This window comes from Mastigoproctus giganteus, chromosome 6, assembly GCF_048544385.1.
Source record: "Mastigoproctus giganteus isolate SK-2022 chromosome 6, ASM4854438v1, whole genome shotgun sequence".
In the NCBI taxonomy this organism is placed as follows: domain Eukaryota; kingdom Metazoa; phylum Arthropoda; class Arachnida; order Uropygi; family Thelyphonidae; genus Mastigoproctus; species Mastigoproctus giganteus.
This window is the reverse complement of record NC_143580.1, coordinates 179,234,296-179,260,748: the sequence shown is the minus strand read 5'-3', so window position 1 is coordinate 179,260,748 and position 26,453 is coordinate 179,234,296. Positions and strand designations below refer to the sequence as shown.

Here is a 26,453-nt window from a genome sequence, read left to right as displayed (position 1 = left end):
TAGCTTCAGGAGAGGTCCCTTTTGACTGAACATGTGCAAATGTATCCCCAATTCACAAAGGGGATCAAAAGGTGACATGAGTAATTACAGATCTGTTAGCTTAACTTCTGTTCCTGGGAAAATACTAGTCTCAGTGGTTATGTAATGTTGAACCATCTAAATGGGACAGCAGTTATACTTCTGTCGCAACATGGTTTATTTAAGGGGAGAGGTGTCTGACCAATCTGATTGGATACTATGATGCAGAGACAAGGAACTGGATGAAAAAAATTATTTTGATATCATATAATTGGATTTCAGGAAAGCCTTTTGATACTGTTGCACATAAAGACTGCTGTACAAACTGGAGCAATGTGACATTAAGGACAAGTTACTGCTATGGACAAAGGGATGGTTGAGTGGGAGAAGACAGAGTGGTTATCAATGGACACTGCTCTTCATGGACTAATGTTATTACTGGAGTCCCACAAGGTTTGCAGATGAATGAAAGTTGGCAGGGTGATTAATGACTATAATAATGATATGCTACTGCAACAAGATTTAGACAGTTGGGCTGGGAAATGGCAATTGAGGTTTAACATAGACAAATGCAAAGTACTACATATGGGTAGGGCATCGTTGTGCAACAAGAACACCAGCTGCCTTTCTCTTGAAATTGTGGCCTCACCTGAGAAATACACTTCAGTAGTCTTTGAAGCGCCTGTACATAGAATGCAGCACTAACTCTCTCTCTCCTTCAGGTTCAAATTCTTTGTGAATCACACCCTGTTTTCGAAAAAACATGATCAGCATAATTTTGATCCAAGTTTCTGTAAACAAAACTGTTTTGGCCTTGGTGATGATTTTTAAGTCCACTGCATGATCTGACATTTTGTCTTTAGGTCATACTAAAACAACCAACACATCACCAGTGACAATAGTTGAGGAAATAGATTCTGTCTTGACAAGTCTGGATGAAATCTTTGCATAATATCACTCTTTGTTGCTTCTGCTCATCTGTGAGGCTGTGCAGCACAAAATTTGTGCAATTTGCTCCATTGCAAATTTGTGACATGGAATGTTAGGACTATTAATGAAATTGGTTGTTACTTGCAACCTGTCAGCCTGCTGGACAATCTCTATACCCCCATATGTTGGAAGAAGTCTGAACTACGACATAGCACTTCCGTTTAGTTTCAAACTCTTCGAATATGACTGCAAGAGCACCAATCCGGGAACTTTATTGCCACACCTTGTATATTATTATTATTATTAAATAAATTCAATAACAGGTCTCAATCTCTTGCCTTGAAAAGCTGAAGCCATAGATTGCATGAATGAGTGTGATATGATTAATAAGGTAATAAACAACGGTCTGGCATATCTGAGAGAATGTCACAGACATTCTCTCAGATATGCCAGACAAGCTGTACTGGCTACCTGGGAGTCTAAAACGCTGATGGAACTGATATTCGGGTGACATTCAAGTCAAATAGACCCAATTTCGGTGAAGTCCTGACAGCCAAATTCTCTGCTTCCACCTTCACAATGGTGGGACTGTTAGTAATCCTGGGTATAATCTCCATGCACAAGCACACTGTGGGTGACCACCCAGGTATGAACCAACGTAAGCAGGGGTCGAGGTGTGGCACCCACACCACATGGAGGAATGCTGCCCCTCTGTGTTACCAGGCAATACTAGGTGGTCGATGACTCTCATCAACTGGTGAAATACCACCACTTTGCTTATTGGAGGCTTGAAGTGGTGGAACCCATGTTTAGTTTCCAGAGCTAAGTTCCGACCAACTCTTCCCCATCTCTTCCATCATGCAGTATGACTGATGACTTTTGAGGTTATGATGAACATTATAAGGTATGTTCCTGTCAGACAGCACCTTTCTCCCATCTCTGTGTGTGTTCGCTGTATCGAGGACAGTACACTGTCAAGCCAGAGACTTGAAAGTGTGTGGGCCATGTCTGTGCAGTGTGATGTGTTGTGCCCATTGTTTGTCTGGCTTATTGGCCGCTGGGCCCGATGTTGCCCATACATCCCCATGTGGAGGCAAGCTGGGTGTGTCCAGTATCACAAGTTGCTCTGGCAGGTGCTACCACCTAGTTTCCTGGGATTTCAGTGGCTAAGGACCTTAAAAAAAAAAAAAAAAAAAAATCATGCGTTTGACATTAATGCTTAATGGGATTGCTGTTTGGAAATTGCTGGTTGGGGTTGAATGCTAGAGAGATGTGTTAAAAGGCCTAATAGGTCGGGCAAAATTTTAGACGTGAGGCTATACACTAGATGAAAGATAATAGTGTTAGTTGTCCCCTATTGGGGCCCGCCATTGCCCACACTTTGCCACAAAGAGGCAGGTCAGGCACTCAGTAGATAAAAAAAAATAATAAAGGGGGGAGTACACTAGAATTTGGCGTCGGTGATGGTTGTCATGTCCATGTAGTGTCGAATCCGGTAAAAAGGTCAAGCTGCTCATTCTGCTCTGGGAGAGATACACATTTACTTTATTCATAATCTGCATTCTCGCTCTACTTGCATTCATTTTTTTTGAAAGCGGTAGAATTTAGATGTTGATTAGAATTTGGCAGCATTGTTAAGGGATGTACTCGGTCAGTTTAGTGAGAGAGGGGGAGACTGAAGACTGGGTGGGAAAACAGATGGAAGAATAGGGATGATAGAGTAGGCATCACCAAAGAGGACAGTGGAGACGAGGCACACCAGGCTAAGTATGGGGAGAGAGAGGAGACAGGTCTCTGTCTCCTCCCACCCTGCCTGGGAATGGGGTTTTAAAGAGAACCGGGTTAGAGTACCCAGTTCGGATTGCCAAATGGTGTATCGGTATCAAAGCTGCAGTATGTTTGCGTCGGTGATGGTTGTCATGTCCATGTAGTGTCGAATCCGGTAAAAAGGTCAAGCTGCTCATTCTGCTCTGGGAGAGATACACATTTACTTTATTCATAATCTGCATTCTCGCTCTAAATGCATTCATTTTTTTTATATAATTTTTTTTCTTATATTTTATAATTTTTTTTCCCCGAAGTTTTGTATATATATACAGGGTGTCTCAAAAATACACAGCATAACTTCAGGAATGAGTTCCTCATATTTAGACAATAAAAATATTTTATATCAACGTAGTTCCGGAAATGCTTGGTTTCTGAGTTATTAACCGGAATGTCTTCTCTCCCGCAGCTGATTTCCTTCATCACAAGGTACTGACAGAATCTGGTGGTTTTCCATTCTGACCATGTACTCAAATCGCGAGCAAGCACTTTATGTATGGTTTGGCGGACGACAATGTGCTGGAGACTTGTCATTTGTACCACGACAGGTTTCCAGAACGAAGATGTCCAAACGGGAAAACGTTTGAAGGTATCCATTGCCGCCTTTGTGAACATGGGACCTTTATACCTCATGCTGCCGACAGAGGACGACCAAAATCTACGACTCCTGAAGTAGAGGAGGAGATTTTGGATGTTGTGCATGCCACTCCTGGAATCAGCACATGCAGAATAGCAATGCAACTGGCTGTTCAACTTTCGACTAATTGGAGAGTGTTACGAGAACACCAACTGTATCCTTACCATCTGCAACAGGTACAGGCCTTGTCACAAGCAGATTACCCTGTGCAAGTAATGTTCTGCCAGTGGTTCTTGCAGCAGTGTGGTACAACTCCTCACTTTCCTGCCTTAGTGATATTCACAGATGAAGCAGTTCACACGAGACGGAATCCAAAACTTTCACAATCAGCACGTATGGCTTAGGAAAACCCACATGCAATTCTTCCATCACATCACCAACAGCGGTTCTGCCTCAACATCTGGGCGGGTGTTTTTGGTGATAAGTTATTTGGGCCCCATGTACTTCCAAACAAACTCACAGGGCAGGCGTACAGAAACTTTCTGGAAAAGAACATGCCTGATTTCTTGGATGACACGCCACTGATCATTTTTCAACAAGCACACTTCATGCACAATGGCGCTCCCGCACATTTCAGCCACCTAGCCTGCAATTATCTGAATCGAAGGTTTCCTGGTCGGTGGATAGGTAGAGGTGGACCAACTGCCTGGCCTCCATGCTCTAACTGATTTAAACCAACTAGATTTCTTCTTGTGGGGCCATTTAAAGTCATTGGTGTATTCGACTCCAGTAGCTGATGTGGAAACTATCTGATTTTGAGACAATACGAAACATGCCAAGGATTTGGCATCGTCTTCGCGAGTCCATGAGACGTCGATGTGAGGCCTGTATTCAGGCAGAAGGTGGACATTTTGAACAATTACTATAAGGTAATGTGAACAGTAGTGTCATAGACAGACCTTCAAAACTCGGAAACCAAGCATTTCTGGAACTGTTGATATAAAATATTTTTATTGTCTGCGTATGAGGAACTCATTCCTGACGTTATGCTGCGTATTTTTGAGATACCCTGTGTGTATATATATATATATATATATATATACACATTTTTTTTTCTCACTCACGCTTATTCATCTTTTTCTCACACACCAGGAGGGATGCAATGATGTGCAATGTAAATTTAAATACTAATTAAAACTAGGATTAGTGTGTACTTAACTGTAGCATTTACGGTTTGTGTTCTTTTTCTCACACACTTAAACTTTCATTTCATTTATTCGACTCCTGCTTTCTGCACTGCACTCTCTGGGCACCTCAACTTACTGTAATTCTTCAGTTGTGGTGCAGGCCTAGTCGCACGTTTTTTGCAGGCCAGGGGAGAATACAGTGTTTGTGTGGTTAGTAAATGTTTGTTAGTATATATAAAGTGAATGTCATAGAGAGATCCAATCTTCCTTACATTTCAAGGGTACAGATCTAAAACTGTGTTCACTGGTTGGCCGCTAGTTAGTACACTGGACCAAACCAATTGGTAACTCTTTAGGAGGCTTCCAGATCGGCTAGTGTATAATCTTGCTACCTCTACTCTGCCAGATAGTGACTGGAGGGAGTCCGAGTAGTGTGTATGCATGGGGCATTGTCGAGGCAACGTTACGTCAAGGATCTGGGTATATTCTTACCATATGTATGCGATATCTAAAATTTTCATTACTTCATACAGCATGTCCCCCCCCCAACTTTTTCATACCATTGAATACACTATGAGTTCTCAAACTAATAGAGTAAGCTTATCTGCGAAAAGATCTAAACCTCCCAAACACTTCCTTGTTCATTTCACAAATATACGTGGTCTCAATTCTAATCTCAACAATGTCCATTTCCACTTGCAGTCTGCCAAAACCCATGTACTTTTTCTGACAGAATCTCAGTTATTGGTTGATTCAAATACTGCTCATCTCAAATTATTCGCTCTATGATTCCTTTCGGATCAAAGATGGCACTTGTGCATATGTCCATTCCGATCTTCCCTGTCAGAGAATTGGTAATGTGGAATCTCCTCTTTTGATCTTCTCTGGCTTAAAATCTCACTACCTCATTGTGTCAAATTCATCTGCTGTCTCTACCATTCTCCCAACTCTACTAATCACTTGGAACTCTTTGACTTCCTCTTTTTGCAACTTGACTTCCTGCAGTCCAACTTTTCTAACAGTGAGGTAATTTTCCTTGGTGATTTTAACATTCACAACTCCAGCTGGCTTCCGTTTTCTAGACACACCGACCCAGCTGATCGAGAAGCTGATGCTTTTGCAATTTCTAATGAACTCGCACAGATTGTACATTTACCTAGAAGAATACCGTACAATCCTAACAATACAGCCAATATGCTTGATCTTTTTTCTCACAAACAACCCTTCTAGGTACATGGTCGAAGCGAGTGGTCCTTTAGGTACCTCAGATGACAACTTGGTGATTGTCTCTTCTCTAATGGAGCTTTTTTTTCTCATGGCTATTCCCAACCTTGTATTGTTTGGCATTACAAGAATGCAAAATGGGATGACCTGCGAGATTTCTTTTCTTCTTTTCCTTGGTCGGACTAGTGTTTCAAAACCTGTCAACGTTTGCTCTGATCGTGTCGTGAAATTATTCTTGTAGGAATGGAATCCTTTATTCCACATTAAAATCTCATCCTTTATCTAAACCTTGGTTTTCCAATAAATGCGCTAAGTCTGTTCAAGAGATAAGTGTTGCATATTGTAACTGGCTTGTTTCCAATTCTTCAGTTATATTTTCTGCCTACACCAAAGCTCGCAACAATTGTAAAGCAGTCATTAATCAGTCCAAACTAGATTTTGAACAGGCTAAAAGTAGAAAACTTGCTTCTTGCCCTAATAGTAGCCGAGCATTCTGGTCTCTTGCCAAAGCTATTGGCTGCAACTTTTGCCCATCTCTGCTCCCACCTCTGTCAAAACCAGATGGTTCTTTTGTCACTTCAGCCAAGGATAAAGCTGACCTGCTACTTCCCATTTTTTTTCCAACTCTTGTATTAATGATATTGGTAAAACACCTCCTACCATTCCCAACACATTCCATTCAATGCTCCTTGTGGTCTTCTGTCAAAAGGATGTCAGAAGGATTTTGACGAATCTCGATGCTAAGAAAGCTCAAGGTCCTGATGGTATTTCTCCACTTGTTCTCAAAACCTGTGCTCCTGAACTTACTCCTGTTTTTTGCCGCTTTTTTCACTTTCTTATTCCAAAGGTGTTTTTCCTTCTGCTTGGAAATTTGCTCATAAGTAGAGTTCCTAAAAAGGGTGACAAATCCCTCCCATCCAATTATCTTCCATTGAAATTACTTCTACTCTTTCTAAAGTAATGGAGAAATCAATTAACCGCCAACTCTTAAATGGCGTAGAAACCTTCCGTCTGATAACGATCGCCAGTATGGATTCCACTGGTAATATTCTGGCTTATGTTACCCATTTATGGACAAATTCAATGGAAAAGTTTGGGGAAACACAAGCAGTTGCTGTTGACATCTCAAAGGCTTTTGATCGTGTTTAGCATAAAGGTCTTCTAAACAAGCTTCCATCTTATTGTTTGCCAACTGTTTTTTGTAATTGGTTATCCAGTTTTCTCTCTGATCGCTCACTGAGGGTGATGGTAGATGGCTCTCTGTCTTCTAACTTCTCCACTAATGCCGGTGTCCCCCAAGGTTCAGTTCTTTCCCCCACTCTTTTCCTCTTGTATATTAATGACTATCTTCCATTGACTGGAAATTCTATCCATCGTTTTGCCGATGATAGCACATTGCATTCCGCTTTCCATTTTCAGAAACCTTGCCCTGCTCAATCAGCTTCAACTTCTCGAAAATCTGCTACCAATTCCTTAAATGCCGATCTCTAGGTAATTCTCCAGTGGGGCAAAGACAACTTATTTGATTTCAATCCTTCTAAAACTCAGTCTTGTCTTATATCTAGCAAAAAGGATTCTTCTCCTCCCATGCTTATCTTTGGTGACACCCCAATTTCTAGGCAAAATGATATATCTCTCTTGGGGATTACTCTGATTTCTAATCTCTCTTGGGGATTACTCTGATTTCTAATCTCTCTTGGCACAAGCATATTACAAATGTTGCTTCCTCTGCATCTAAAAAACTTGGTTTTCTCTTTCACTCTCGGCGTTACTTTTCTTCCAAACAGCTGTTCACTCTGTACAAATCGCAAATCCACCCTACTATGGAATATTGTTCCCACATCTGGGCGGTGCCCCCAAGAACTTCTCTCAGGCTTCTAGATTCCATTCAGAAGAGGCCAGTTAGGTTAATTAATGACTCCTCTCTAACAGAATCTCTCCACTCACTGTCTCATAGGTGTACCGTTTCTGCTGTATGCCTTTTCTACAGATACTTCCATGGGCACTGTTCTGCTGAATTGGCTTCTATAACTCCTACTCTCTTTCAAAACAGTCCAAATACGTGCCGCCACCAACCAACATCCATTTACTGTCTAACGTCAGACTCACAGAACCAACTTTACATCTTCCTCGTTTATTCATTCAAGCACCGTTTTCTGGATCAACCTTCCTTCATATGTATTTCCTGAAAATTACAGTCTACAGATGTTCAAGTCTAATGTCAACAAATATCTTCTTTCGTCTTCTCAACCTCCAACCCAAGCACGGTACTAAGTACTATCCGTTCTAATACCTCTAGTGTTTGGGGTTTTCTTAAAAAATAAATAAATAAACAATGCTTTTATTTTCAGTACAGTAATTTGGAAAATCTGCTTACTCTGGAGGAAAGAATTGAGATTATGCTATTAATTTTTTGGAGGATCTTTTTGTGCATCAATTAATGTTGTCACAGAGCACCAATTCATATGATTTATCATGTATTATGTGTATAAAAGGATGCATCCAAGAATTTGAGCTGAAAAACATGGATTAACTCAAAGGAATATCCTACCCTTTTCACATGAGATGGCTAACTACAGCTGTAATTGAAAAAGTCTAAGATTCAAACCAGGACCTCTCTAAACAAGTGACATAAAGGACATTGAGGTTATACGGTTACACTTACAAAACTTGAATCAGCAGATAAAAACATCCGCATACAGTCAGTCCTCGTATAGCACGATAGTTGTGTTCCTAGAAACCCTCGTGCAATGCAAGTTCGTGCAATATAAATAACAGGCCCTATGGGAAAAATAGGGTTAGGTGCCGACCACCCAAGATTGAACACACATTTGTAAACAAAACTTTACCAAACACAATAAATAATTGTAATAAAATACCTAAGTATTTTATTACAACTATTACGTAATAAAATATTGCTAAAGCTTTTGCTTCTATCGTAAGCAAACTTGTTCTTTGTTTGATTTTTCTATCCAAACAGATGACAGCCGTCCCATCTCTTCCAATTCTTTGTGTTTTGATCTAATAGATTTTAATTACAGAGTTGTTCCTGCTATGAAAGTTGTTTTTATTTTCTCTGCATCCTTTGTAATTCTCGGCATTGCCTCATTTAGGCCTGTAGCACATGAAATATCACATGGTCTTTCATTTAACTCAAAGTGTTTCAAAATTTCATATTTTTTCTCTATTGACAGAGACGGACTGGCCATAAGCCTTATTATGGAAACCCCGGTGGGCTGGAGGCCAGTGTGATCTTGGCCATAAACGCTAGTATGAGGCCGCTACAAATTTTCCCGGGTCCGCCTCTGTCTATCGACATTGCTTTTCTGTTTCTCTGAATCTGTAGTATCTTCACCAGGATGCTTCCTTTTCACACCTTTTAAGTATTTTACTCATTTTTAGGGAATAAAGCACAATTACAAAATGAGGAGGCACGCTTGACACATAAACAAAGCTGGAGCATGTAGCAACTGAATAAACAACACTGTAAAGGCAGAGACAAACTATTAATACCTCAATTTTTAATTTCCATAAAACAATAAAAACAAAAATTTCCAGTTGCGTTTCTGCTAGTGGAATCTGTTATAAACGGGTAGTAAACTCAACCTAATTGCATTTGTGATAATACCGATACCTGGAATTGTGGGGGTTTTTACATTATTAGGGTGAAATGTGTTTCCCCTTCACTGATATAAAAAACAAATACATTTTCAGAATCTTATCTTCATTCCTATCGTGTTGCGTTCAGTTGGGGTAATTCCGTGTTCGACTGCCATTTTTTGTAAACATAGGCGAATCATGCATAAGCAAATTCAGTTCGTGTTATACATGATACCGTTCTCCTATTTATAAATCGTGTATGATCGAATTTGTGTGGTGTAAACATGTGTTATACGAGGACTGACTGTACTTGCAAATAAATTTAAAAGGAATGCAAGTTTCATAGATGAAAAACATTCTGGTGGTATACTCATTTCTGAAAGGATAATCAAATCTACTATAAAACTTTTTTACAAGTGGGGGAAAAAAATTAAGAATTTAAGTGAAGGTATTAATAATTAATTTTATTCCAAAATTTACAAAATAAAATAAATCTGAAGTATTATAAGCAGTTGTGTACTAATATTGCAATCATGGGAAGCACTGGGCAGACAGGTAAGATGGAGAGGTGCCTCAGGATGACCAGGTTAACATTTAATTATAAATAATATATGAGGGGTACCATATTGATATTTTGCTTCATAAATAATAATATAAGGAGTGCTATATTCATATCTTGCCTCATATCTAGGTTTTACTTAAAAGAGAATAAGATAACATACTTAACAGAGTGGCTATTATATCATAAAGAAAGATATTTATAATTCATACTTTTAGATTAAAGAAAATTCTTTCCAGAAAATGTTTAATCTCTTACTCCATCCATAATGCTGCTGTCTGCAAGGCCGCCTCCATAGCCAGGTGGGCAGGAGCAGCAGTGCGTGGCACACGCTTCTTGATTAGACAGGGGTTTGAGCCCGTGCCCACCAAATACAGAGGATGCGGAAAGGTCAGGTAATGACCACCACATATCTCCCCCCCCCCCGAGCAATATGGCCTTAGTTGCTAATGCTCCAAATAACAATTTATACAGATAGCCTGCTGTAGAATCCAACTGAAGCCAGGGAATGAAGAATGTTTGTCCATCTGAGAGAGAGAGAGAGGGGGGGGGGGACTGTATGTAGTTAATTGTGCTGTTGTAAGATAATCAATTAAAAATGGCTGGAAAGATCAGAGTTAGTAATTTATCATGAACAGTTCCAGTTCAAGATCATTAAGGCCTGACAGAGGGCAGGCACTCCAGATGTTAAGAGGGGAAAATCATGATCATGTATTGAGAAATAGATACTGACTAGGAATTTTATTAATAATAAAAAATAAAGGGATTAGATTTTTTTCCCTGCAATATTTTTAGTAATTTACAAAAAGATACAAGAGTTTGGAAATAGTATTGTTTGAATAAAGAAGTTTTCTTTGTTATGTGAAATTTGCAAGGCCAGTAGCTGGAATTCAAAGCTTGCTTTGGATTAACACAGTAGTAAAAGTGAGAGATGTTTGCATTTCGTGTGCTAGAGCAACAAACATTCTGAGGCATATTTTTTCGTGTTCACATGATTTTATTGTGTTCACTATGGGGAAAAACTGTGCAACCCTTGATTGAGATTACTCTTGCCAGATGTAAAAAAGCCTATATCTTGATTTCAAACCAAAGGGAACAAATGTTTTCCATATCTTGCAGTTAGCAAGACGTGGAAAACACACACTACAAGAGTGATGTGTGAGATGGGACCCATACAAAAAACATTTGGTGGTTTTGCATGAACAGAATCTGAAAAAGAAGGAAACAAAATTCACATTGGTTGCACATACCCAACAGTATTGGAAACTGGTGAAAGCCCAGTATATTAGAAAAAAAGGTTAAATAATATAAGTTATACTACATCCAACAGATCACTGAGACAGAAAATCCTGAGCAGGGATATCCCAAACTGATAGTCAAGAGACCAGAGTTGGCCTGGAAGAAACAGCACCAACACTCATGTAACGGGAAACAAGTAAGAAGATAAATGAAATGAACTGCTGACTGAAAAGAAAGTTTCTTCCAGTAACAAAAATGGGAAAATCTACTGAAATTCCAAGAAAACATTTAGTCACAAGGCAACATCAAGAATACAATTTCTAGTAGAGTCCTTTTGAGTTAATCTATAAACTACAGAACTAATAATTTTATGCTGTAAGGTTAGGATTTATAGAGCAGCTTACATGTCCTCTGACACTGCAGTGGTGTTTTCACTCATTAGAAGAGGTCTGGGTTCAAATCCCATCAGAGACCAGAGGAATTCTTAAAGGTGTCTTCAATTATGACTGTAGTTAGCCAATCTCAAGCAGGAATAAAGGTCCCTCCAAACCCCATACACACCATGCAAACTGGCTGATGAACACATGCCAGTAGACTTGTGATATGGCCTGAGATGTGATGCACTGTAAAACTAACTTCCACACACACAGCACTATATTAAGGCTTATAAAGTGACCATATTCTTTCTATGCTAAGGACTTAAATAGTGTGCAGAGCCATTCTGAGAACCTGTATGAAACTTTACTAACATAAAAGAACCCAATTTCTCTGGAGAGAGGGTTCACCGATCTTTTGATTCCACATTTTAGAATATCCTAGGAAAAATATCTGCAAGAAATCATTAATTTGGTCAATAATTATATAAATAAATTGCATTATAGGCTTCATGTTCACTTGGTTTAAATCCTTTCATAATGCCATTGGAGATAATGTTATCTTTCACCATAGTATGCTTCCAAATGTATGACTGGCAGCAGGAAAGTTGGGTACTACAGTTGCAATAGATCCCCCATAAGAACTCTGGTGGCAAATCACACTTTAGAGTTTATTTATTTATTTATTTCTTGTATTTTGGGTATCGACTTAAGTTACTGCACAGAAAACTATCATCAACGGTCCAAAGGAATAATCCAAATACAAAGGTATTTATTTTTTTTAATGTAAAAAAAAAGAAAATCTAAAATACAGTCTTCGTTTTTTTTTTTTTTTTTTTTTTTTTAAATGCAAGGATATCTATATCTTGCATATTTTTTTATCTCAATTCTGGCAACACCATCTTGTTTTTCACCTTGACAGCAATGCATACCAATCAAACTACACTACACAGTACAGCTGACATTGGGAAATATTTATTATTTCTTCAACATAACTTCACCTTTTCAGAACAATGAAGGCCATATCAAATATAATGATCCCCCCCCCCCCACACACACAACATTGAGATAGGTGCATTACATTGTTGGAAACAATTTCAAAAAAAATTATAAAAATTTAGATGTACATTGTATTTAGACAAATGATTGAAAAAATATGATCACTATTTTTTTTGAACAGCCCTTATTTCTGAAATAGAGGCAACTGCACACTTTGTAATGTTAATCTTCATTTTAACATTACTCAAAGTAAGTGTGAAAGCACAGTCTATAAAATGCAATAATCAGTGCATACTTGTTACAGTGAAACCTTGTTAATTTGAAGTGGAGGAGACCAATATAAACCAGTTTTGAATTAAACAGCTTCAAAGTATACGTGTAAGTTCAGAACACGTTAGTATTAAAAGTAACCGACATAAATTTTTATTCACTCTTATTAACACTGTGCAGAAGTTTTGTAATTCTCATTTAAATTATTAAAATCTTTTAGATTTGTTGTGGCAGACATTTGTAAATATACAATTAATGAGTAAATTTAGTCAATAGAAGAAAGATCACAATTGTGCTGTGAAGAAATTCCGTAACTGTCTCGCATATGATAACAAGGCAAGTTGCATTTTTGCTGCCTTATACGGTTCAGTGTATACAATCTATATCTAAAAAAATAAGTGCTTACATTGTGTATAATTGTACATAACTTCTAAAAAAGGACAGAGAATATTTGAATATTATTTGATATTCAATACTTCTAATCCAAGAAAAAAATGGATGACATTTTCTCTCTTTTTGTGTTATCTCTTTGAGTAAACTTCATAACTAAGCACAAATTGCTCCTGCTATGTGAGACACTGACCAGTTGATGTCATTTTAGAGCAGCTGAGATTGACAGAAAAAAAAAAAAAAAATGCCCAGTATCTTAAGTATAGTTACAAAATACATTTGATTACAGTTTCAAAATTTTACCTCAATTGTTAAATTAAATCAGTTTTTTCCATCTCTTTTTGAAAAGAAATAACCCACAGAAGCTGCAATGAACAGAAAATAATACATATGAATATATACTAAAATATGTGATGCATAATGAAGGGAGGAAAAAAAAAAAAAAGTGCCGATTTTCAGGATGTCAGAACTGTTCAGTTTGAAAGTGGTGGTTTTATATCTTTCGTCTTTTTACTTGGCTTGCAAAGTAATATTGAAAATGAGAGAAAAGCTCCTGAAGCAGCTGCATGGTTAATCTGTTCTGTAAATAGCAACTTAATTTATGCACAAAAGCACAACTGATTAATTCCACCCAAGCAAAGGTACAATTTCACAACTAATCAAATATAATTTTTAAAGCTCTACCTACCCACACACTGGGCTCTCTCTCTCTCTCTCTCTCTCTCTCTCTCTCTCAGCTGCCCTAAAATAACATCACAATGGTCAACAGTTCATGCAGGTTCTTTGTGACTGGCTTTTGTATCTATGTTACCAATTGTCCGAACTAGCGGCAGTGCAAGAAGAGAGAAGTTTCACCCTTTTTTGGATTACATATCTTAAACAGCAAACTACACTCCAAAATAAGGATATACTTTCTTTGGAAGGAATGTGCAATTATACATGATATACAATACAGTGTTTGTTTAAATGTACAATTCATATATGTCAAGCTGCATGACTATTATGGAAGCAAAAACAAAACTTGGCAGCCTTTGATATTATGGAAATTGAAAAAGATTTCTCATACCTTATTGTAAATTCCTTAACAAAATTGTGAAAGTATTTTTTTTTGTGGAAGCATATTTATTATTTTCTCTCAAATTGAACACATAGATGTTGATACTTGAAGACACATAGCACCTATGTTGGGAAACTGCACAATTTTGTACCTTTTAGCAGTCAGCTCTCCCCCCCCCCCTGCCCTGCCAGTACAAACAAAATGGATTACAAGTGTACCTGTCATGTGACACTTGAATTATCTGTGATTCCACACACAGTTCTTAAAGAAGTGAATAGAATTAAATACCACATAACAATACTATTATGTAATACATTAGCAAATTTTTATTATAACATTTGCCTGTAGGGTTTCAGCAGTCTTTTTGAATCATATAAACTATTCACAAGATGCCAGATCCAATTCAGACTTTGAATTTTATTGTAAGCACATTTCAAATAATCCATACTAAAATACATATAAAATTCTACATTACTGGTTAGGGAATGACAGAGACTTCAAAATGCAATGTAGCTGGAATAATCCAATATAAAATTAGACGATCTACTATATCTGACTTTAAATGACAATACTTCTCCAAATTATACCACAATCAGTGATGCAGATAAGACTAAACTGTACACTGATGAAAATCAGCAGGTTTGTAAAGAGTCCTGTTAATAACTTATGTTTGTATGAAATGTATTCTTATAAACATGAAGGTTATCAGCAGCATTCCATTTTGGTTTTGAAATACATGATTATAGAAGTTGAAGAGTACCTTCACAACATGTAGGTAACATGATAGTTTAACTTGGGTTCCGGGGAAAATAATGGAATCACTGGTTAAAGAAGCATTGCAGGACCATCCAGACAAGACTGCAGTTATTGTTTGGTTTTTTGGGAGCATTAGCAACTAAGGCCATGTTGCTCCGGGGATATGTGGTGGTCATTCCCTGACCTTTCCGCATTCTCCGTATGTGGTGGTCATGGGCTTGAACCCCGGTATAGACAAGATTGCAGTAATAGTTAAGACACACCATGGGTTTGTTAAAGGGAGGTCTTGTCTGACCAATTTGATTGGATATTATGATGTGGTCACAGAGGAACTGAATGCCAAAAATAATTTTAATATCATATACTTTGATTTCAGGAAAGCTTTTGATACTGTTGCACATGGAAGACTACTGAACAAATTGGAGCAGTATGGCATTAAGGGCAAGTTATTACAATGGATAAAAGGATGGTTGAATGGGAGAAGACAGAGTGGTGGTCAATGGGTACTGCTCTACGTGGACTAATGTTATTAGTGGTGTCCCTCAGTGTTTGGTGTTGGGCCCATTGTTGTTTTGTATATTTATCAATGATATTGATGAAGGTATATCAGGTTTAATGTCAAGTTTGCAGATGATACAAAGGTTGGCAGGGGTGTTAATGACAGTAAAGACAGTAAGTTACTCCAACTGGATCTAGATAAGTTGGGAAAATGGGCTGAGAAGTGGCAATTGAAGTTTAACATTTACAAATGCAAAGTACTGCATATGGGTAGCAATAACCGAAGAGAAATGTACCAAGTACTATACTCAGGGAAGTGGAAAGTGAAGAAGGCCTGGGAGTAATTGTGCAGTCAAATTTGAAGTTTGTTGAGCAGTGCAGACGGGCTGCCAGGACAGGTCACGGAGTCTTGTCAATGATATATAGGAATTTTACTAAAAGAGACAGGGAGGCGATTATCCCGTTATACAAGGCAAAGGTCAGGCCACACCTAGAGTACTGTGTACAGGTCTGGACGTCTCATTTTAGGAAGGATGTAGAGTTGCTAGAATGAGTACAAAGAAGGGCAACAAGATTGGTGAGGGAAACAAAGGGGTGCTCTTACCAAGAAAGGCTTAAGTTCTGCAAATTGCACCTGGAGAGTTGGCACCTGCGCGGTGATCTGATTGAGGGGTATTCAACAATTGCCAATCAAAATTTATTGATTGGCAATTGTTGCTCTTTCGAAGCACAGGAAAAAGAACAACACAAAACTATATACAGATAAGTACTCTAAGCTGAAATAAAGTAAAAAAAGAAAATGTGTGTGGGGAGAGGGAATTATTGTACATTATGGCTGAAGACTCAAAACTTTCAATGGTGGTTTTTGGGTTTTTAGGCTATTTGAAAATAACTGTAACCCTTAATCAAGTGCAATTAGAAGAACTGTTATGAGAAAGGATGGGCCAAAAGAATGGTTCTTTAAAGTAAAACAAATTTTATTCACTATTTTAAACATTCCTTATAATAATTTTTTAATCCTGGGGAAAAAAATCCTTGGGGTCTCTTAGATACTGCACCTGGTAAGTAGCCTTTTACTGTTTACTTTACTCTATTTTATTTAAGTTTAGTTTACTTAACTGTATATATTTTTGTGCTATTATTCAGCACATACTTCACAGAACAGAAACTGCCATTCAATATATTATTAAAATTCTGCTACTGTGAAGGTGTATTAAAATAAAGTAAGAGCAAGTGATAATTTAATAAATAACATTAAGAATGGAATATGGAAAATCATTGCAAATGAGCTTAAGGATACTGTACTTGTAGAATTTTGTATAAATACAGTTGAAAAGTTTGATGTTCTAGCTATGTAAAGAAAAAATTCATGTGACTCATGTCCATTTATTTTCATGTTTCAATACTTGTCTGCTAGTCAAAATATTGTAATTATCTATAATTTAACATTCTGGCCAAAACTTTCTTATGACCAGAAAGCAGAGTTTAACAATATATGAAGATGAAAAGATATTTTTTTTTTGCATGCTGATATTTACATTGAAGTTTGAATGATTAAGGAAACCCTGAACAGACACTACACTAAGTTAGTTCTTGTTAAAATGAGTAAAGCAAAGTAAGTAAAGAAAAATTAATGCATTTACCATAATGTTTTTCCTGGTATTACATCACAGCCACACACTTGCACAATATAGAAGTAGTGCATTTAAAAAAGAATTACCAATGTAGTGTGATATTTCCTGAAATAATTCTAGGTTTTGTTATCCATGTGATATCATATATTAACCATGTGATATCATATATTAACAGCATCTATGGATACGACACCATCCATCTCAATCATATATTACCAGATTGAAGCTCTAACTAAATAAAAAGAAATATTGTTTTTGCATACTTTACATTCTTATACAGTTTATAAGAATGTGTGTTTGTAATAAAAATATATTAAACAAACCTTTGTGATAGTTCTAAGGATGTCACTTCTGTCTTTAGCTTCTGGTAAGTTGACAAAAAGTGTTTTATCCAAACGACCTGGCCTTAACATAGCAGGATCAATTATATCTGGTCGATTTGTTGCACCAATGACAAACACTTGTTGCCTTGATTCTAGTCCATCCATCTCTGTTAAAAGCTGATTTACCACTCTTGAACTAGCACCACCCTGCAATATCAATTATGATACTGTGAATACTTAAAAATGGAAACCAATGTGTAGTGTGGTAAGACAAATGGTAAACATTTATCTAATAGTTAAACTTGTTTGATTTAGATAGCTGAAAAGGCTCTTCTGTACTCTCAGGATTTTAATCCTGTTTACAATTTACCTGAAATGGTTGAAAAGTTAGTCAATGTAATTAATTTTTGCAAATTAGAAAGTCAAAGTTGTGAAAATTGAGTGGCATAGTTAAGTAATGTTGATAATCAATCAAAGAAAGTGTTTTGCTATATAATAAGTCAAAAAGAATAGCAATGTGTGCTGTAAAGGAAAGTAATCAAAATCATAGGAATGTGTGTGTGTTTAAATGAGGGTTCAAAATGCTGAGACAGTTTATTATTCTTATAAAATAATTCAAAGAAGCAAGCTTATACAGCATTAAAAAAAAAAAAAAAAAACCAACTCATCTTTTCATCCCCTCTAGTGATATGTCCAATTCTTACTTAAATTTATTCAAACTACCCACTTTCACAATGCCAGTTGGAAGTTTGTTCCAAAAATCAATCACTCTCTAGCCAAATACAAATTTTTACTCATATATCCTAAAACCATCCTTTTTCAATATAAATTTATGGTCTCATATAACATGTGTTGTCCAAGAAAGGATAAGGATAGCATCAACATTTGGTTTCCTCAATCCATTTAAAGACAAACACTTCAATCAGGTCTTCTCAGATGCCTAGTTTCTTAATATCTTCATATATAAACCTAATATCTTCATTCTGCAGTGCAATTTGCAGAATGAAGTCTTTTATAGTAAGAGTAACATTCTGTGTCTGACTAATCTCGTTGCTCTTCTTTGCACCCGAACCCCATTGCATAAAGGAAATTGCATGCTTTATACAATGGGGAAAATTACCTCCTTATCCCTTCTGGCAAAATTCCTATATATCATTGAGAGAATCCTCATGAGTTATCCTACCAGCTTATCTGCACTGCTCAGAAAACTTTGTTGGACTGTACAATTACCAATAGTCTTTCATTCTTCACCATCTTGAATGCAGTGCCATTCAACTGCTATATGATTTTGAGATTATTGCTGCCCATGTAGAGTAACTTGCATTTATCAATGTTAAATCTAAACTGCCATTTCTTAGCCCATCGGATAATTTTTCTAGGTCTTGTTATAGTAGTATACCTCGATTCATGTCATTCAGTACCTTGCAGACCTTTGTATCATCTGCAAACTTAGTCAATAAGCCTTCATCACTATTGTTAATAAATACTGAAAACAGTATGGCTCATCCCTAAACCCTGAGGGACTAATAACATTAGTCCAAGGCAAGCAGTGCCCATTTCTAACCACCTTCTGTCACACAACCATTCCTTTATCCATAGCAGTACCTTATACAAATTGGAGCATGGTGGCACCAGAGACACCCCTGTGCCACGCTACTCCAATTTGTACTCCAGTCTTTCAGGCAGATGTGTCAAAAGCTTTACTGGAGTCTAAGTACGTGATGCCAGTTATTTTTTAAACCCAGTTCCATTGTTACTGTGTCATAATAGCTAATCAGACTGGTCAACCATATTTCCCTTTAACAAATCCATGCTGTGATTTCTGTATAGCTGCATTCTTTTCAAGATGATCCTGTAATACTTCAACTACTGACCCATTATTTTCCTAGGAACAAAAGTCAAGCTAATAACTATGTAAATGCTCACTTTGCTCTTTGATCCTCCTTTTTCACATCCCCAATTTATTGAGACCTCTATAGGTGACTATTGTCAGGGAGATGGGGAATATATTATGCAAAAAGGATAGGTGGTACAGGACCAGGGCATGTCTGCCAGGGACAAAAGTTGATGATGTAGAGCAGATATCATCTTTTAAGGGCACAAAAGGTGATATTGTTGTTCATGTTGGCACTAATGACCTTAAGAGTAAGAGATCAAAAATTTATTTAACAAGTACAGGTCAATGTTGAAAAAAAGTCGCGAGTTAGGGTTAAATTTGAGTGTCTGCAATTCTGCCAGACACGATAGGAGGGAGTATATGATGAGAGCCTTGTCAATCAATTCAGCCCTGGAGAGATTGCACAAGGCTCATATTTATGCAAAAAGGATAGGTGGTTAGATTTTTGATGTGAAAACATATATGGTGGGAATCGATTGGTAATGGAAATGAACTGATTGGTAACGAAGAAAGCTGACCGTTTAGATTTTAAACGACGCAAATAACGTCACTTCCTAAATGGGGCTAACGATGCTAACTAAGTCACTAAAGTTGATTCAGTAGAGAAAGTTCATACTAAGATACGGAAATAACATCACTTCCTAAAGGCCAATAACTCAGTCACTGACGTTGATTCGGTAGAGTAAGCAGTGGGTAGTAATATTGTGCAAGAATAAAAGCTTTGAAGCACCGAAGAAGCCTCTCGTGTCAAAAAGGAGGGAGTTCAAAAACATGGAGAACAAAAAAAATGCACTTTAATGAAATCTGCAGATTTTATAAAAAGAATATTCTTTCACACAAGACTATTTCATTGCTTAAAATTTAAGCAGCTTTGATTCAAGAATGCAACAATAAAACAATCACTTCAACAAAAAAAAAAAAAAAAAAACTACTTGCTGCAGTAGTTTTTGGTTATGACGTCATACTAGTCTACAAATGGATTTCGCTAACTACTGAATTGTAAACATACCATAAAAATATTTTGAAGATGGCTGAAGCTCCAGCTTAGTGGGGGAACAGGTATCTTGTGTGTTATCAGACACTCAGCCTAAAACACTGATGGATCCAATATCTCTCTATTACAGAAGATTTAGGAGAAGTCCAGTTGGCCTGCCTCCCTAAAATCTACTCATGCACACCTTCTCGATGGTAAGCCCTGTTACGTCACTTAGGTGACAACGAACGTGTAGAGTGGTTCTCTTCAAGACGCCTGGTCAGCGTGAAGAGGAAAAGACCAAACCCTCCAGCATATGAGAGCACAACAATACAAATGGCCCTCAGTCCCCAGCAGCTTTCACTCTCCCTCTTACGGTTATTTGTTTGTTATTTGGTTTTTTTTTTTAGGAGCATTAGCAACTAAGGCCATATTGCTCCGGGATATGCGGTGGTTATTCCCTGAATGACCTTTCCGCATCCTCCGTATTTGGTGGTGACGGGCTCGAACCCCGGTCTAATCAAGAAGCGTGTGTTACGCACTGCTGCTCCTTCCCACCTGGCTACGGAGGCGCCCCCCTCTTACGGCAGCGAGAGGATCAGAGTGGAAGCGGAGGGTGCTAAGAATCTCTGGGTACGACCAGGTACGAGCACTCAGTCGACTTCTGGTCAACACAGTAACACATTTACCCCTGAAGTAACATCAAGATTATCGACCATTCATGTCAGTACCACCATCGCATCCGGTTAGAATCACTACACATTACAACTTGTGGTGATTCTTTTAACCAGAACAAAGGAGATCATGTCCATCCCATCACTTAAGCAGCCATCCTCCTGAATGATGGACATTGGCATGCACAGCAAACCCAAGCTTTGCAATTGCAGCAAAAAGCCTCTCCTTCCAACTGTTAATTATTGTCAGCACCTGCTTATGTGGTTCACCTCGCATGTCCACTATACTGGCCATTCTTTATTATTTATTTTGTATCAACGTTTTTTGACTGAAGAAGGGCAACCTATGCCCGAAAGCTATCGATGTATGTTTATTATAACTTGTTTTTATCTGTCTTCCTATCAAAGGAATTTAATAAACCTGTATTCTTTATTTCTCAGAAAAGCTAAACTTATTGACATTATGAACTCTGAGAACATAGGACTTTTCCAGTTTCTTCTCTATGGTATTTGCACAGATTTTATCAATACTAAGGAGTAAAATTCTGTAATTTCCATATTCAGTGCGTGTTATTTTCCTTTTTATATATTTATACAATTAACATGTTCACCACTTCCTCACACAAATATATGATTTTGGAAGGGGAACCACCCTACTTTTAGAACTTTTCTTCCAATTCAACAGGAGAAAAACTGGATATTTTTGTCATATAACCTTCACCAGAGGCAGATTAATTCAGTCATAGTGAGAAGAAAGCCCAAAAAGGTCATCATTAAAAGATGCCAACAAAGGTATTAAATGCCCTGTTCCAAGCTCCTGGAGTCTCTTTCAGAGAGTGACTTCCAGCTTTTAAGTCTAATTTCTTGTACACTGTATGCTTGAAAATATCAAGTATGTATGCTTTTTCATACTTGATAGTTTACATGGTCTCTTCTACTTCAATAACATAAACACTATCCAAATTTTTTTCCATTTTTAACCCTTTTTCTCTTCTTCAGTGATATCCTCAGCTCCTTCATTTCTTTTTTGTTTTAACTGCATGCTTTCATCTTTGATTACCTTAGTTATGATTTTTCTTATGCTCTGAGATTTCTAATTAAAATCCAAACATTTTAACTTTCTCGATACTTGTTTTCCAAATCTTTCTCAAAATATTTCCAAAGTTTTTCTTTAGCACATATCTTAGCCCTCTTGGATTATCTTCTAGAAATCTGAGCCTTTGATTAAAGGAAGATGAGCTGCTGAAGAAGGTAGCTACTCCTTGTGTGCTGCCTGCTTTCGCTATCTTTTACTGATGCCTGGGGCATATGGGATACATATATGGGGAAGATCTTTCATTTTTCTTCTGGATTCATTGACTTCTTTTTTGGTCTGGTCTATTACTTTGTTTATCATGTGGAGTGGGCAACCATCGTTGAGAGCTGCAAAAAGAACTCTCAACAAGTATGCTTGTTGAGAGCTATTTGGGTTATTTGGGCTCAACAAGTTACCCGCTCCACATGATAAACAAAGTAACACACCAGACTAAAAAAGAAGTCAATGAATCCAGAAGAAAAATGAACAATCTCCCACATATGTATCTCATATGTTCCAGGGGCATCAGTGAAAAGATAGTGAAAGTGGCCAGAATACACGGAGCAGCCACCTTCTTCAGCAGTTAATCTTCCCTTAAACAAAGACTCTAATTACCAGAAGGTAATCCAAGAGGGCCAATATACATGGGCGAATCCTACAGTCATCTTCAGTCAACACTTGAAGAACACAGGAAGGATGTGCAGTATGGGAGGTCCGACGAATCGGATACAGCTTTCCATGCAGCAATCTCTGAGGACACATCTGTACTTTCCCACAGATCAAAATTACAAAACCTTTAAGGAAGCAATTTTATTAAACTGTTCAGTAACCTTTCCATTAAAAAAAAAAAAAAAAACGGATCAAAATTTGACAGCCTGTATTCTGACATCTTCAAAACAGTAGAAAAGGAAACGAAGAAACTGTTACGTTCCATACCCCCCTCACATAACATGTAATACTACCTGGTGAATAGCAGCACAGCATCAGGCCCTTTGAGACGGTATGCTACCCAGACATCTGGAACTTGAACAGAATCCCCAGCTCAAGCCTTTAGCTGGAACCAGTTTGCAATATTCAACCTTTGCCCTATGGCTGTATTTGACATTTGTCCATCTGGCCTTGATGACCCTGAACTGTATCTCGCCAGGTTCTCTTCATATAGCCCTGCTCGAGGCAGGTTTTCATTGTTTGTATTACAATGTAGGAAGTGAGAAGTCCGGGTCCTCCAAAGTGTATGTAGGTATAATTGCCATGTTTCTGTTTAATATTTAACTTGCCTATAAAATTCTAAATCTTCTGTATTCTTAACATTATATCAATGCAAGCGTATACATTCCTTAATTTAATGTTAGTTGTAATTTCTTAATTAATTTCATAGTAATTTTCATGTTATGAAGATGTTTTTATATCCCCATAGCATTTATGGTCTGAAGATAGGGTTCAGAAAGAATCCTCAAACAACAAGTGCTAACAAATTAGTGTAGTATTGAGCTTGTATTGTATATGAATTTAATAAAACTTATTTATTAAGAATTTTCACACTGTATAAGTTTTTTTATTAATTGCACCGGAAAGTCATTTTTCTTAGAGTGCTGAACAAACCAAGTTTCCTACTCAGTGCACTGATCTCATATTGCAGAGGCACCTTTGCAATGAGCACCTTAGTATTCCACTACTCTAAATAAAACTTACTGCTCTAGTGGACATATATATTGCTGTTTATTTAATGTTTCCCACTGTCCAGACTCAAGGATGTTTGGAGTCATTTTGACTGTATTTGGGATCTCATTGGTGAGCAGGTAGGCAATGTGTGGACCTTTCAAAATATCCACAATACAGGAACTCCCAGACTTATATAATACTTGAATTATGGAAATTCAGCTTTACATAAGTTTTTGCCGGCTGGTGCAAACTTAAAAAAATTGTGGAAATGTATTTTGCATCCCGTAGTAATATATCGTAATGTGAACCCAATAACACATTTTTTTTTTTTTTTTTTTGATAATTCATTCCAAGACCTCGGAAGTTGAAATTTTCGCTGTATAACTAAGCTATTTATCTTTGCAAAAGGTCATTTTTATGATGGAAATTGCACTACACATTCATCGTCTTGATTTGTTCCATTATAAGAATCAATTTTGAACGGCTTCGTGATATTTTTCTAAAACACATTTCTGGAGGTCACTACCATAAAACAATAAAAATAATTTGCACTTCCCAGTTTATTGGGCTATTCTGTAAGTGCAATCTATTATAAACAGGTAGTAAACTCAATCTTATTGCATTTGCAATAATACCGATACCTGGAATGCCTTTTATACCTTTTACGCTTTTATGGTGAAATTGTGTTCCCCTTCACTGAAATCTTCAATCATATAAAAAACAAACTTTCAGAAACTTCTCTTCATTTCTATTTAAGTATTACAATGATGAAGGGAAAGGGACCAACGGAAAGTGCAAGTGCTGGTAGTGCCAGGAAACAAAATAAAATTCATTTAGAAATGAAGATGAATAATTAAGAAGTATGAAGCAGGACAAAGTTTGTCATCTATTGCAAAGGAATTAGGTCGTGCTGCTTCAATAGTGAATACTATTTTAAAGGACATGTCAAAGGATCAACAGTGATCACAAAACAGTGTTCAGGTGCTATATTGAAGATGGAACTGCTGTTAATAATATGGCTGGAAAATCAGATTCAGAAGTGAGTGCCCCTGAGTCCAATGACTATTCAAGCAAAGGCAACAAGTATTTATAAAGATATTAAGGATAAGTACAGCAGACCCCAACCCAAGTTTGTGGCAAGCAACGGGTGGTTTAATAGGTTCAAGCATCATGTTGGTTTCCACAATGTTAAAGTATGCAGTGAAGTTGCCAGTGCCGATTCTGCAGCTGCAGAAAAATTTTGTGATGTGTTGGAAAAAATTATTGATGAAGGCAGCTATTCAATGCAGCAAATTTTTAACATTGACGAAACTGCTCTGTATGGAAAAAAACATGCCGGATCGAACTTACATTGCCATAGAGGAAAACACATGCCAGGTTTCAAGGCATCAAAAGATAGGGCCATGCTCTTGCTTGGAGCTAATGCAGTGGGAGATTACAGATTAAAACCACTGCTTATGTACCATTCTGGAAATCCTTGTGTATTTAAGGACATCAATAAAGCCACCCTATGTGCATTTTTCTATCGAACCAGAGAGCATGGATAACAATATCTCTCTTTGAGGATTGGTTTAAATGCTGCTTCATTCCCCGAGGTTGAAAAATATTGTAAAATCAATGATATTCCTTTCAAGATTTTGCTTCTATTAGATAATGCTCCTGGACATCCTACGCACTAGATGATTTCAACTCGAACGTGAGAGTCATATTTCTACTGCCAAACACGACTTCACTCATCCAACCTATGGATCAGGATGTTACTTTGAATTTAAAAGCATACTATTTATGCACAACATTTGCTCAGGCATTGTCTGCAGTAGACAGTGAGAAAAATTTTACGTTAAAAGACTTTTGGAAATCTTACAATATTTACCACGCCATCTTAAACATTAATAAGGCCTGGGTAGAAAAGTTGTTTAAATCGCACATGGAAGAAAATATGCCCACGGCACGTAAAAGGCTTCGAAGGATTTGAAAAAGATGAATCATACGAAGAGGTTACAGATAATATTGTAAAGGTTGCAGAGCTACTTCAGTTGGAGGTTGTTGTCAAAGACATGGAGGTGTTAATAGAGGAAGAAGAGAAGGAATTATCTAACGAAGAACTTATTGACTTGCAGGCGGCAATAGTGAAAGAAGAAAATCTGACGAAGCTCAAGATGAACCAAATGAGGAGCTGAGACGCTTCATCACCAGAGAGATGGCAATGGCATTCCATGAAATTGCATTGGCAATGGCGAGGTTTGAGAAGATGGATCCTGACAGTGAACGATCCTTAAAAGTTAACAGAGGGGTGAATGATATGCTTGACTGCTACAAAGAAATCTACGATGAAAAGAAAAAAAGCACCCTCCAGTCATCCATTAATATGTTCTTTCGTAAAGTTGAGTGGCTGACCCCTTCTAAATCTCCACAACCCACAACCTCTGCAGCAGCATACTTATTAGCCGAAAACGTCGATTCTGGCAACGATGCTCGAGGGGTAAAACTTACTGATGTTATGCCTGTCTCCTCTCTTTTTTTTTGTAATTTTATAATTTTGAATTTTTTTAAATTGCACGCTTTTGTAATTTTCCTGTGCATGAGATAAAAAAATTGAATAAATACAATCTATTTATATGTTCATCGAACGTTTCTTTTTTGAGTCAATCAATTCTGCAAGCACGGGGGAAATTCCGACTTAAGTAAAATCCGACTTATGCAGCTTTCTGTG

At 37.4% G+C, this 26,453-nt stretch overlaps 1 protein-coding gene across 1 annotated transcript in view; it reads right to left on the bottom strand.

The window, feature by feature from the left end:
- smid (nuclear valosin-containing protein-like smid) overlaps positions 1-26,453 on the bottom strand; it is a 402,569-nt gene that overhangs the window by 12,396 nt on the left and 363,720 nt on the right. Inside the window, exon 17 of the mRNA XM_090375537.1 lies at positions 17,460-17,666. Within this exon, the coding sequence (XP_090231663.1) occupies positions 17,460-17,666 (207 nt within the window). The remainder of the gene's footprint in view (positions 1-17,459; positions 17,667-26,453) is intronic.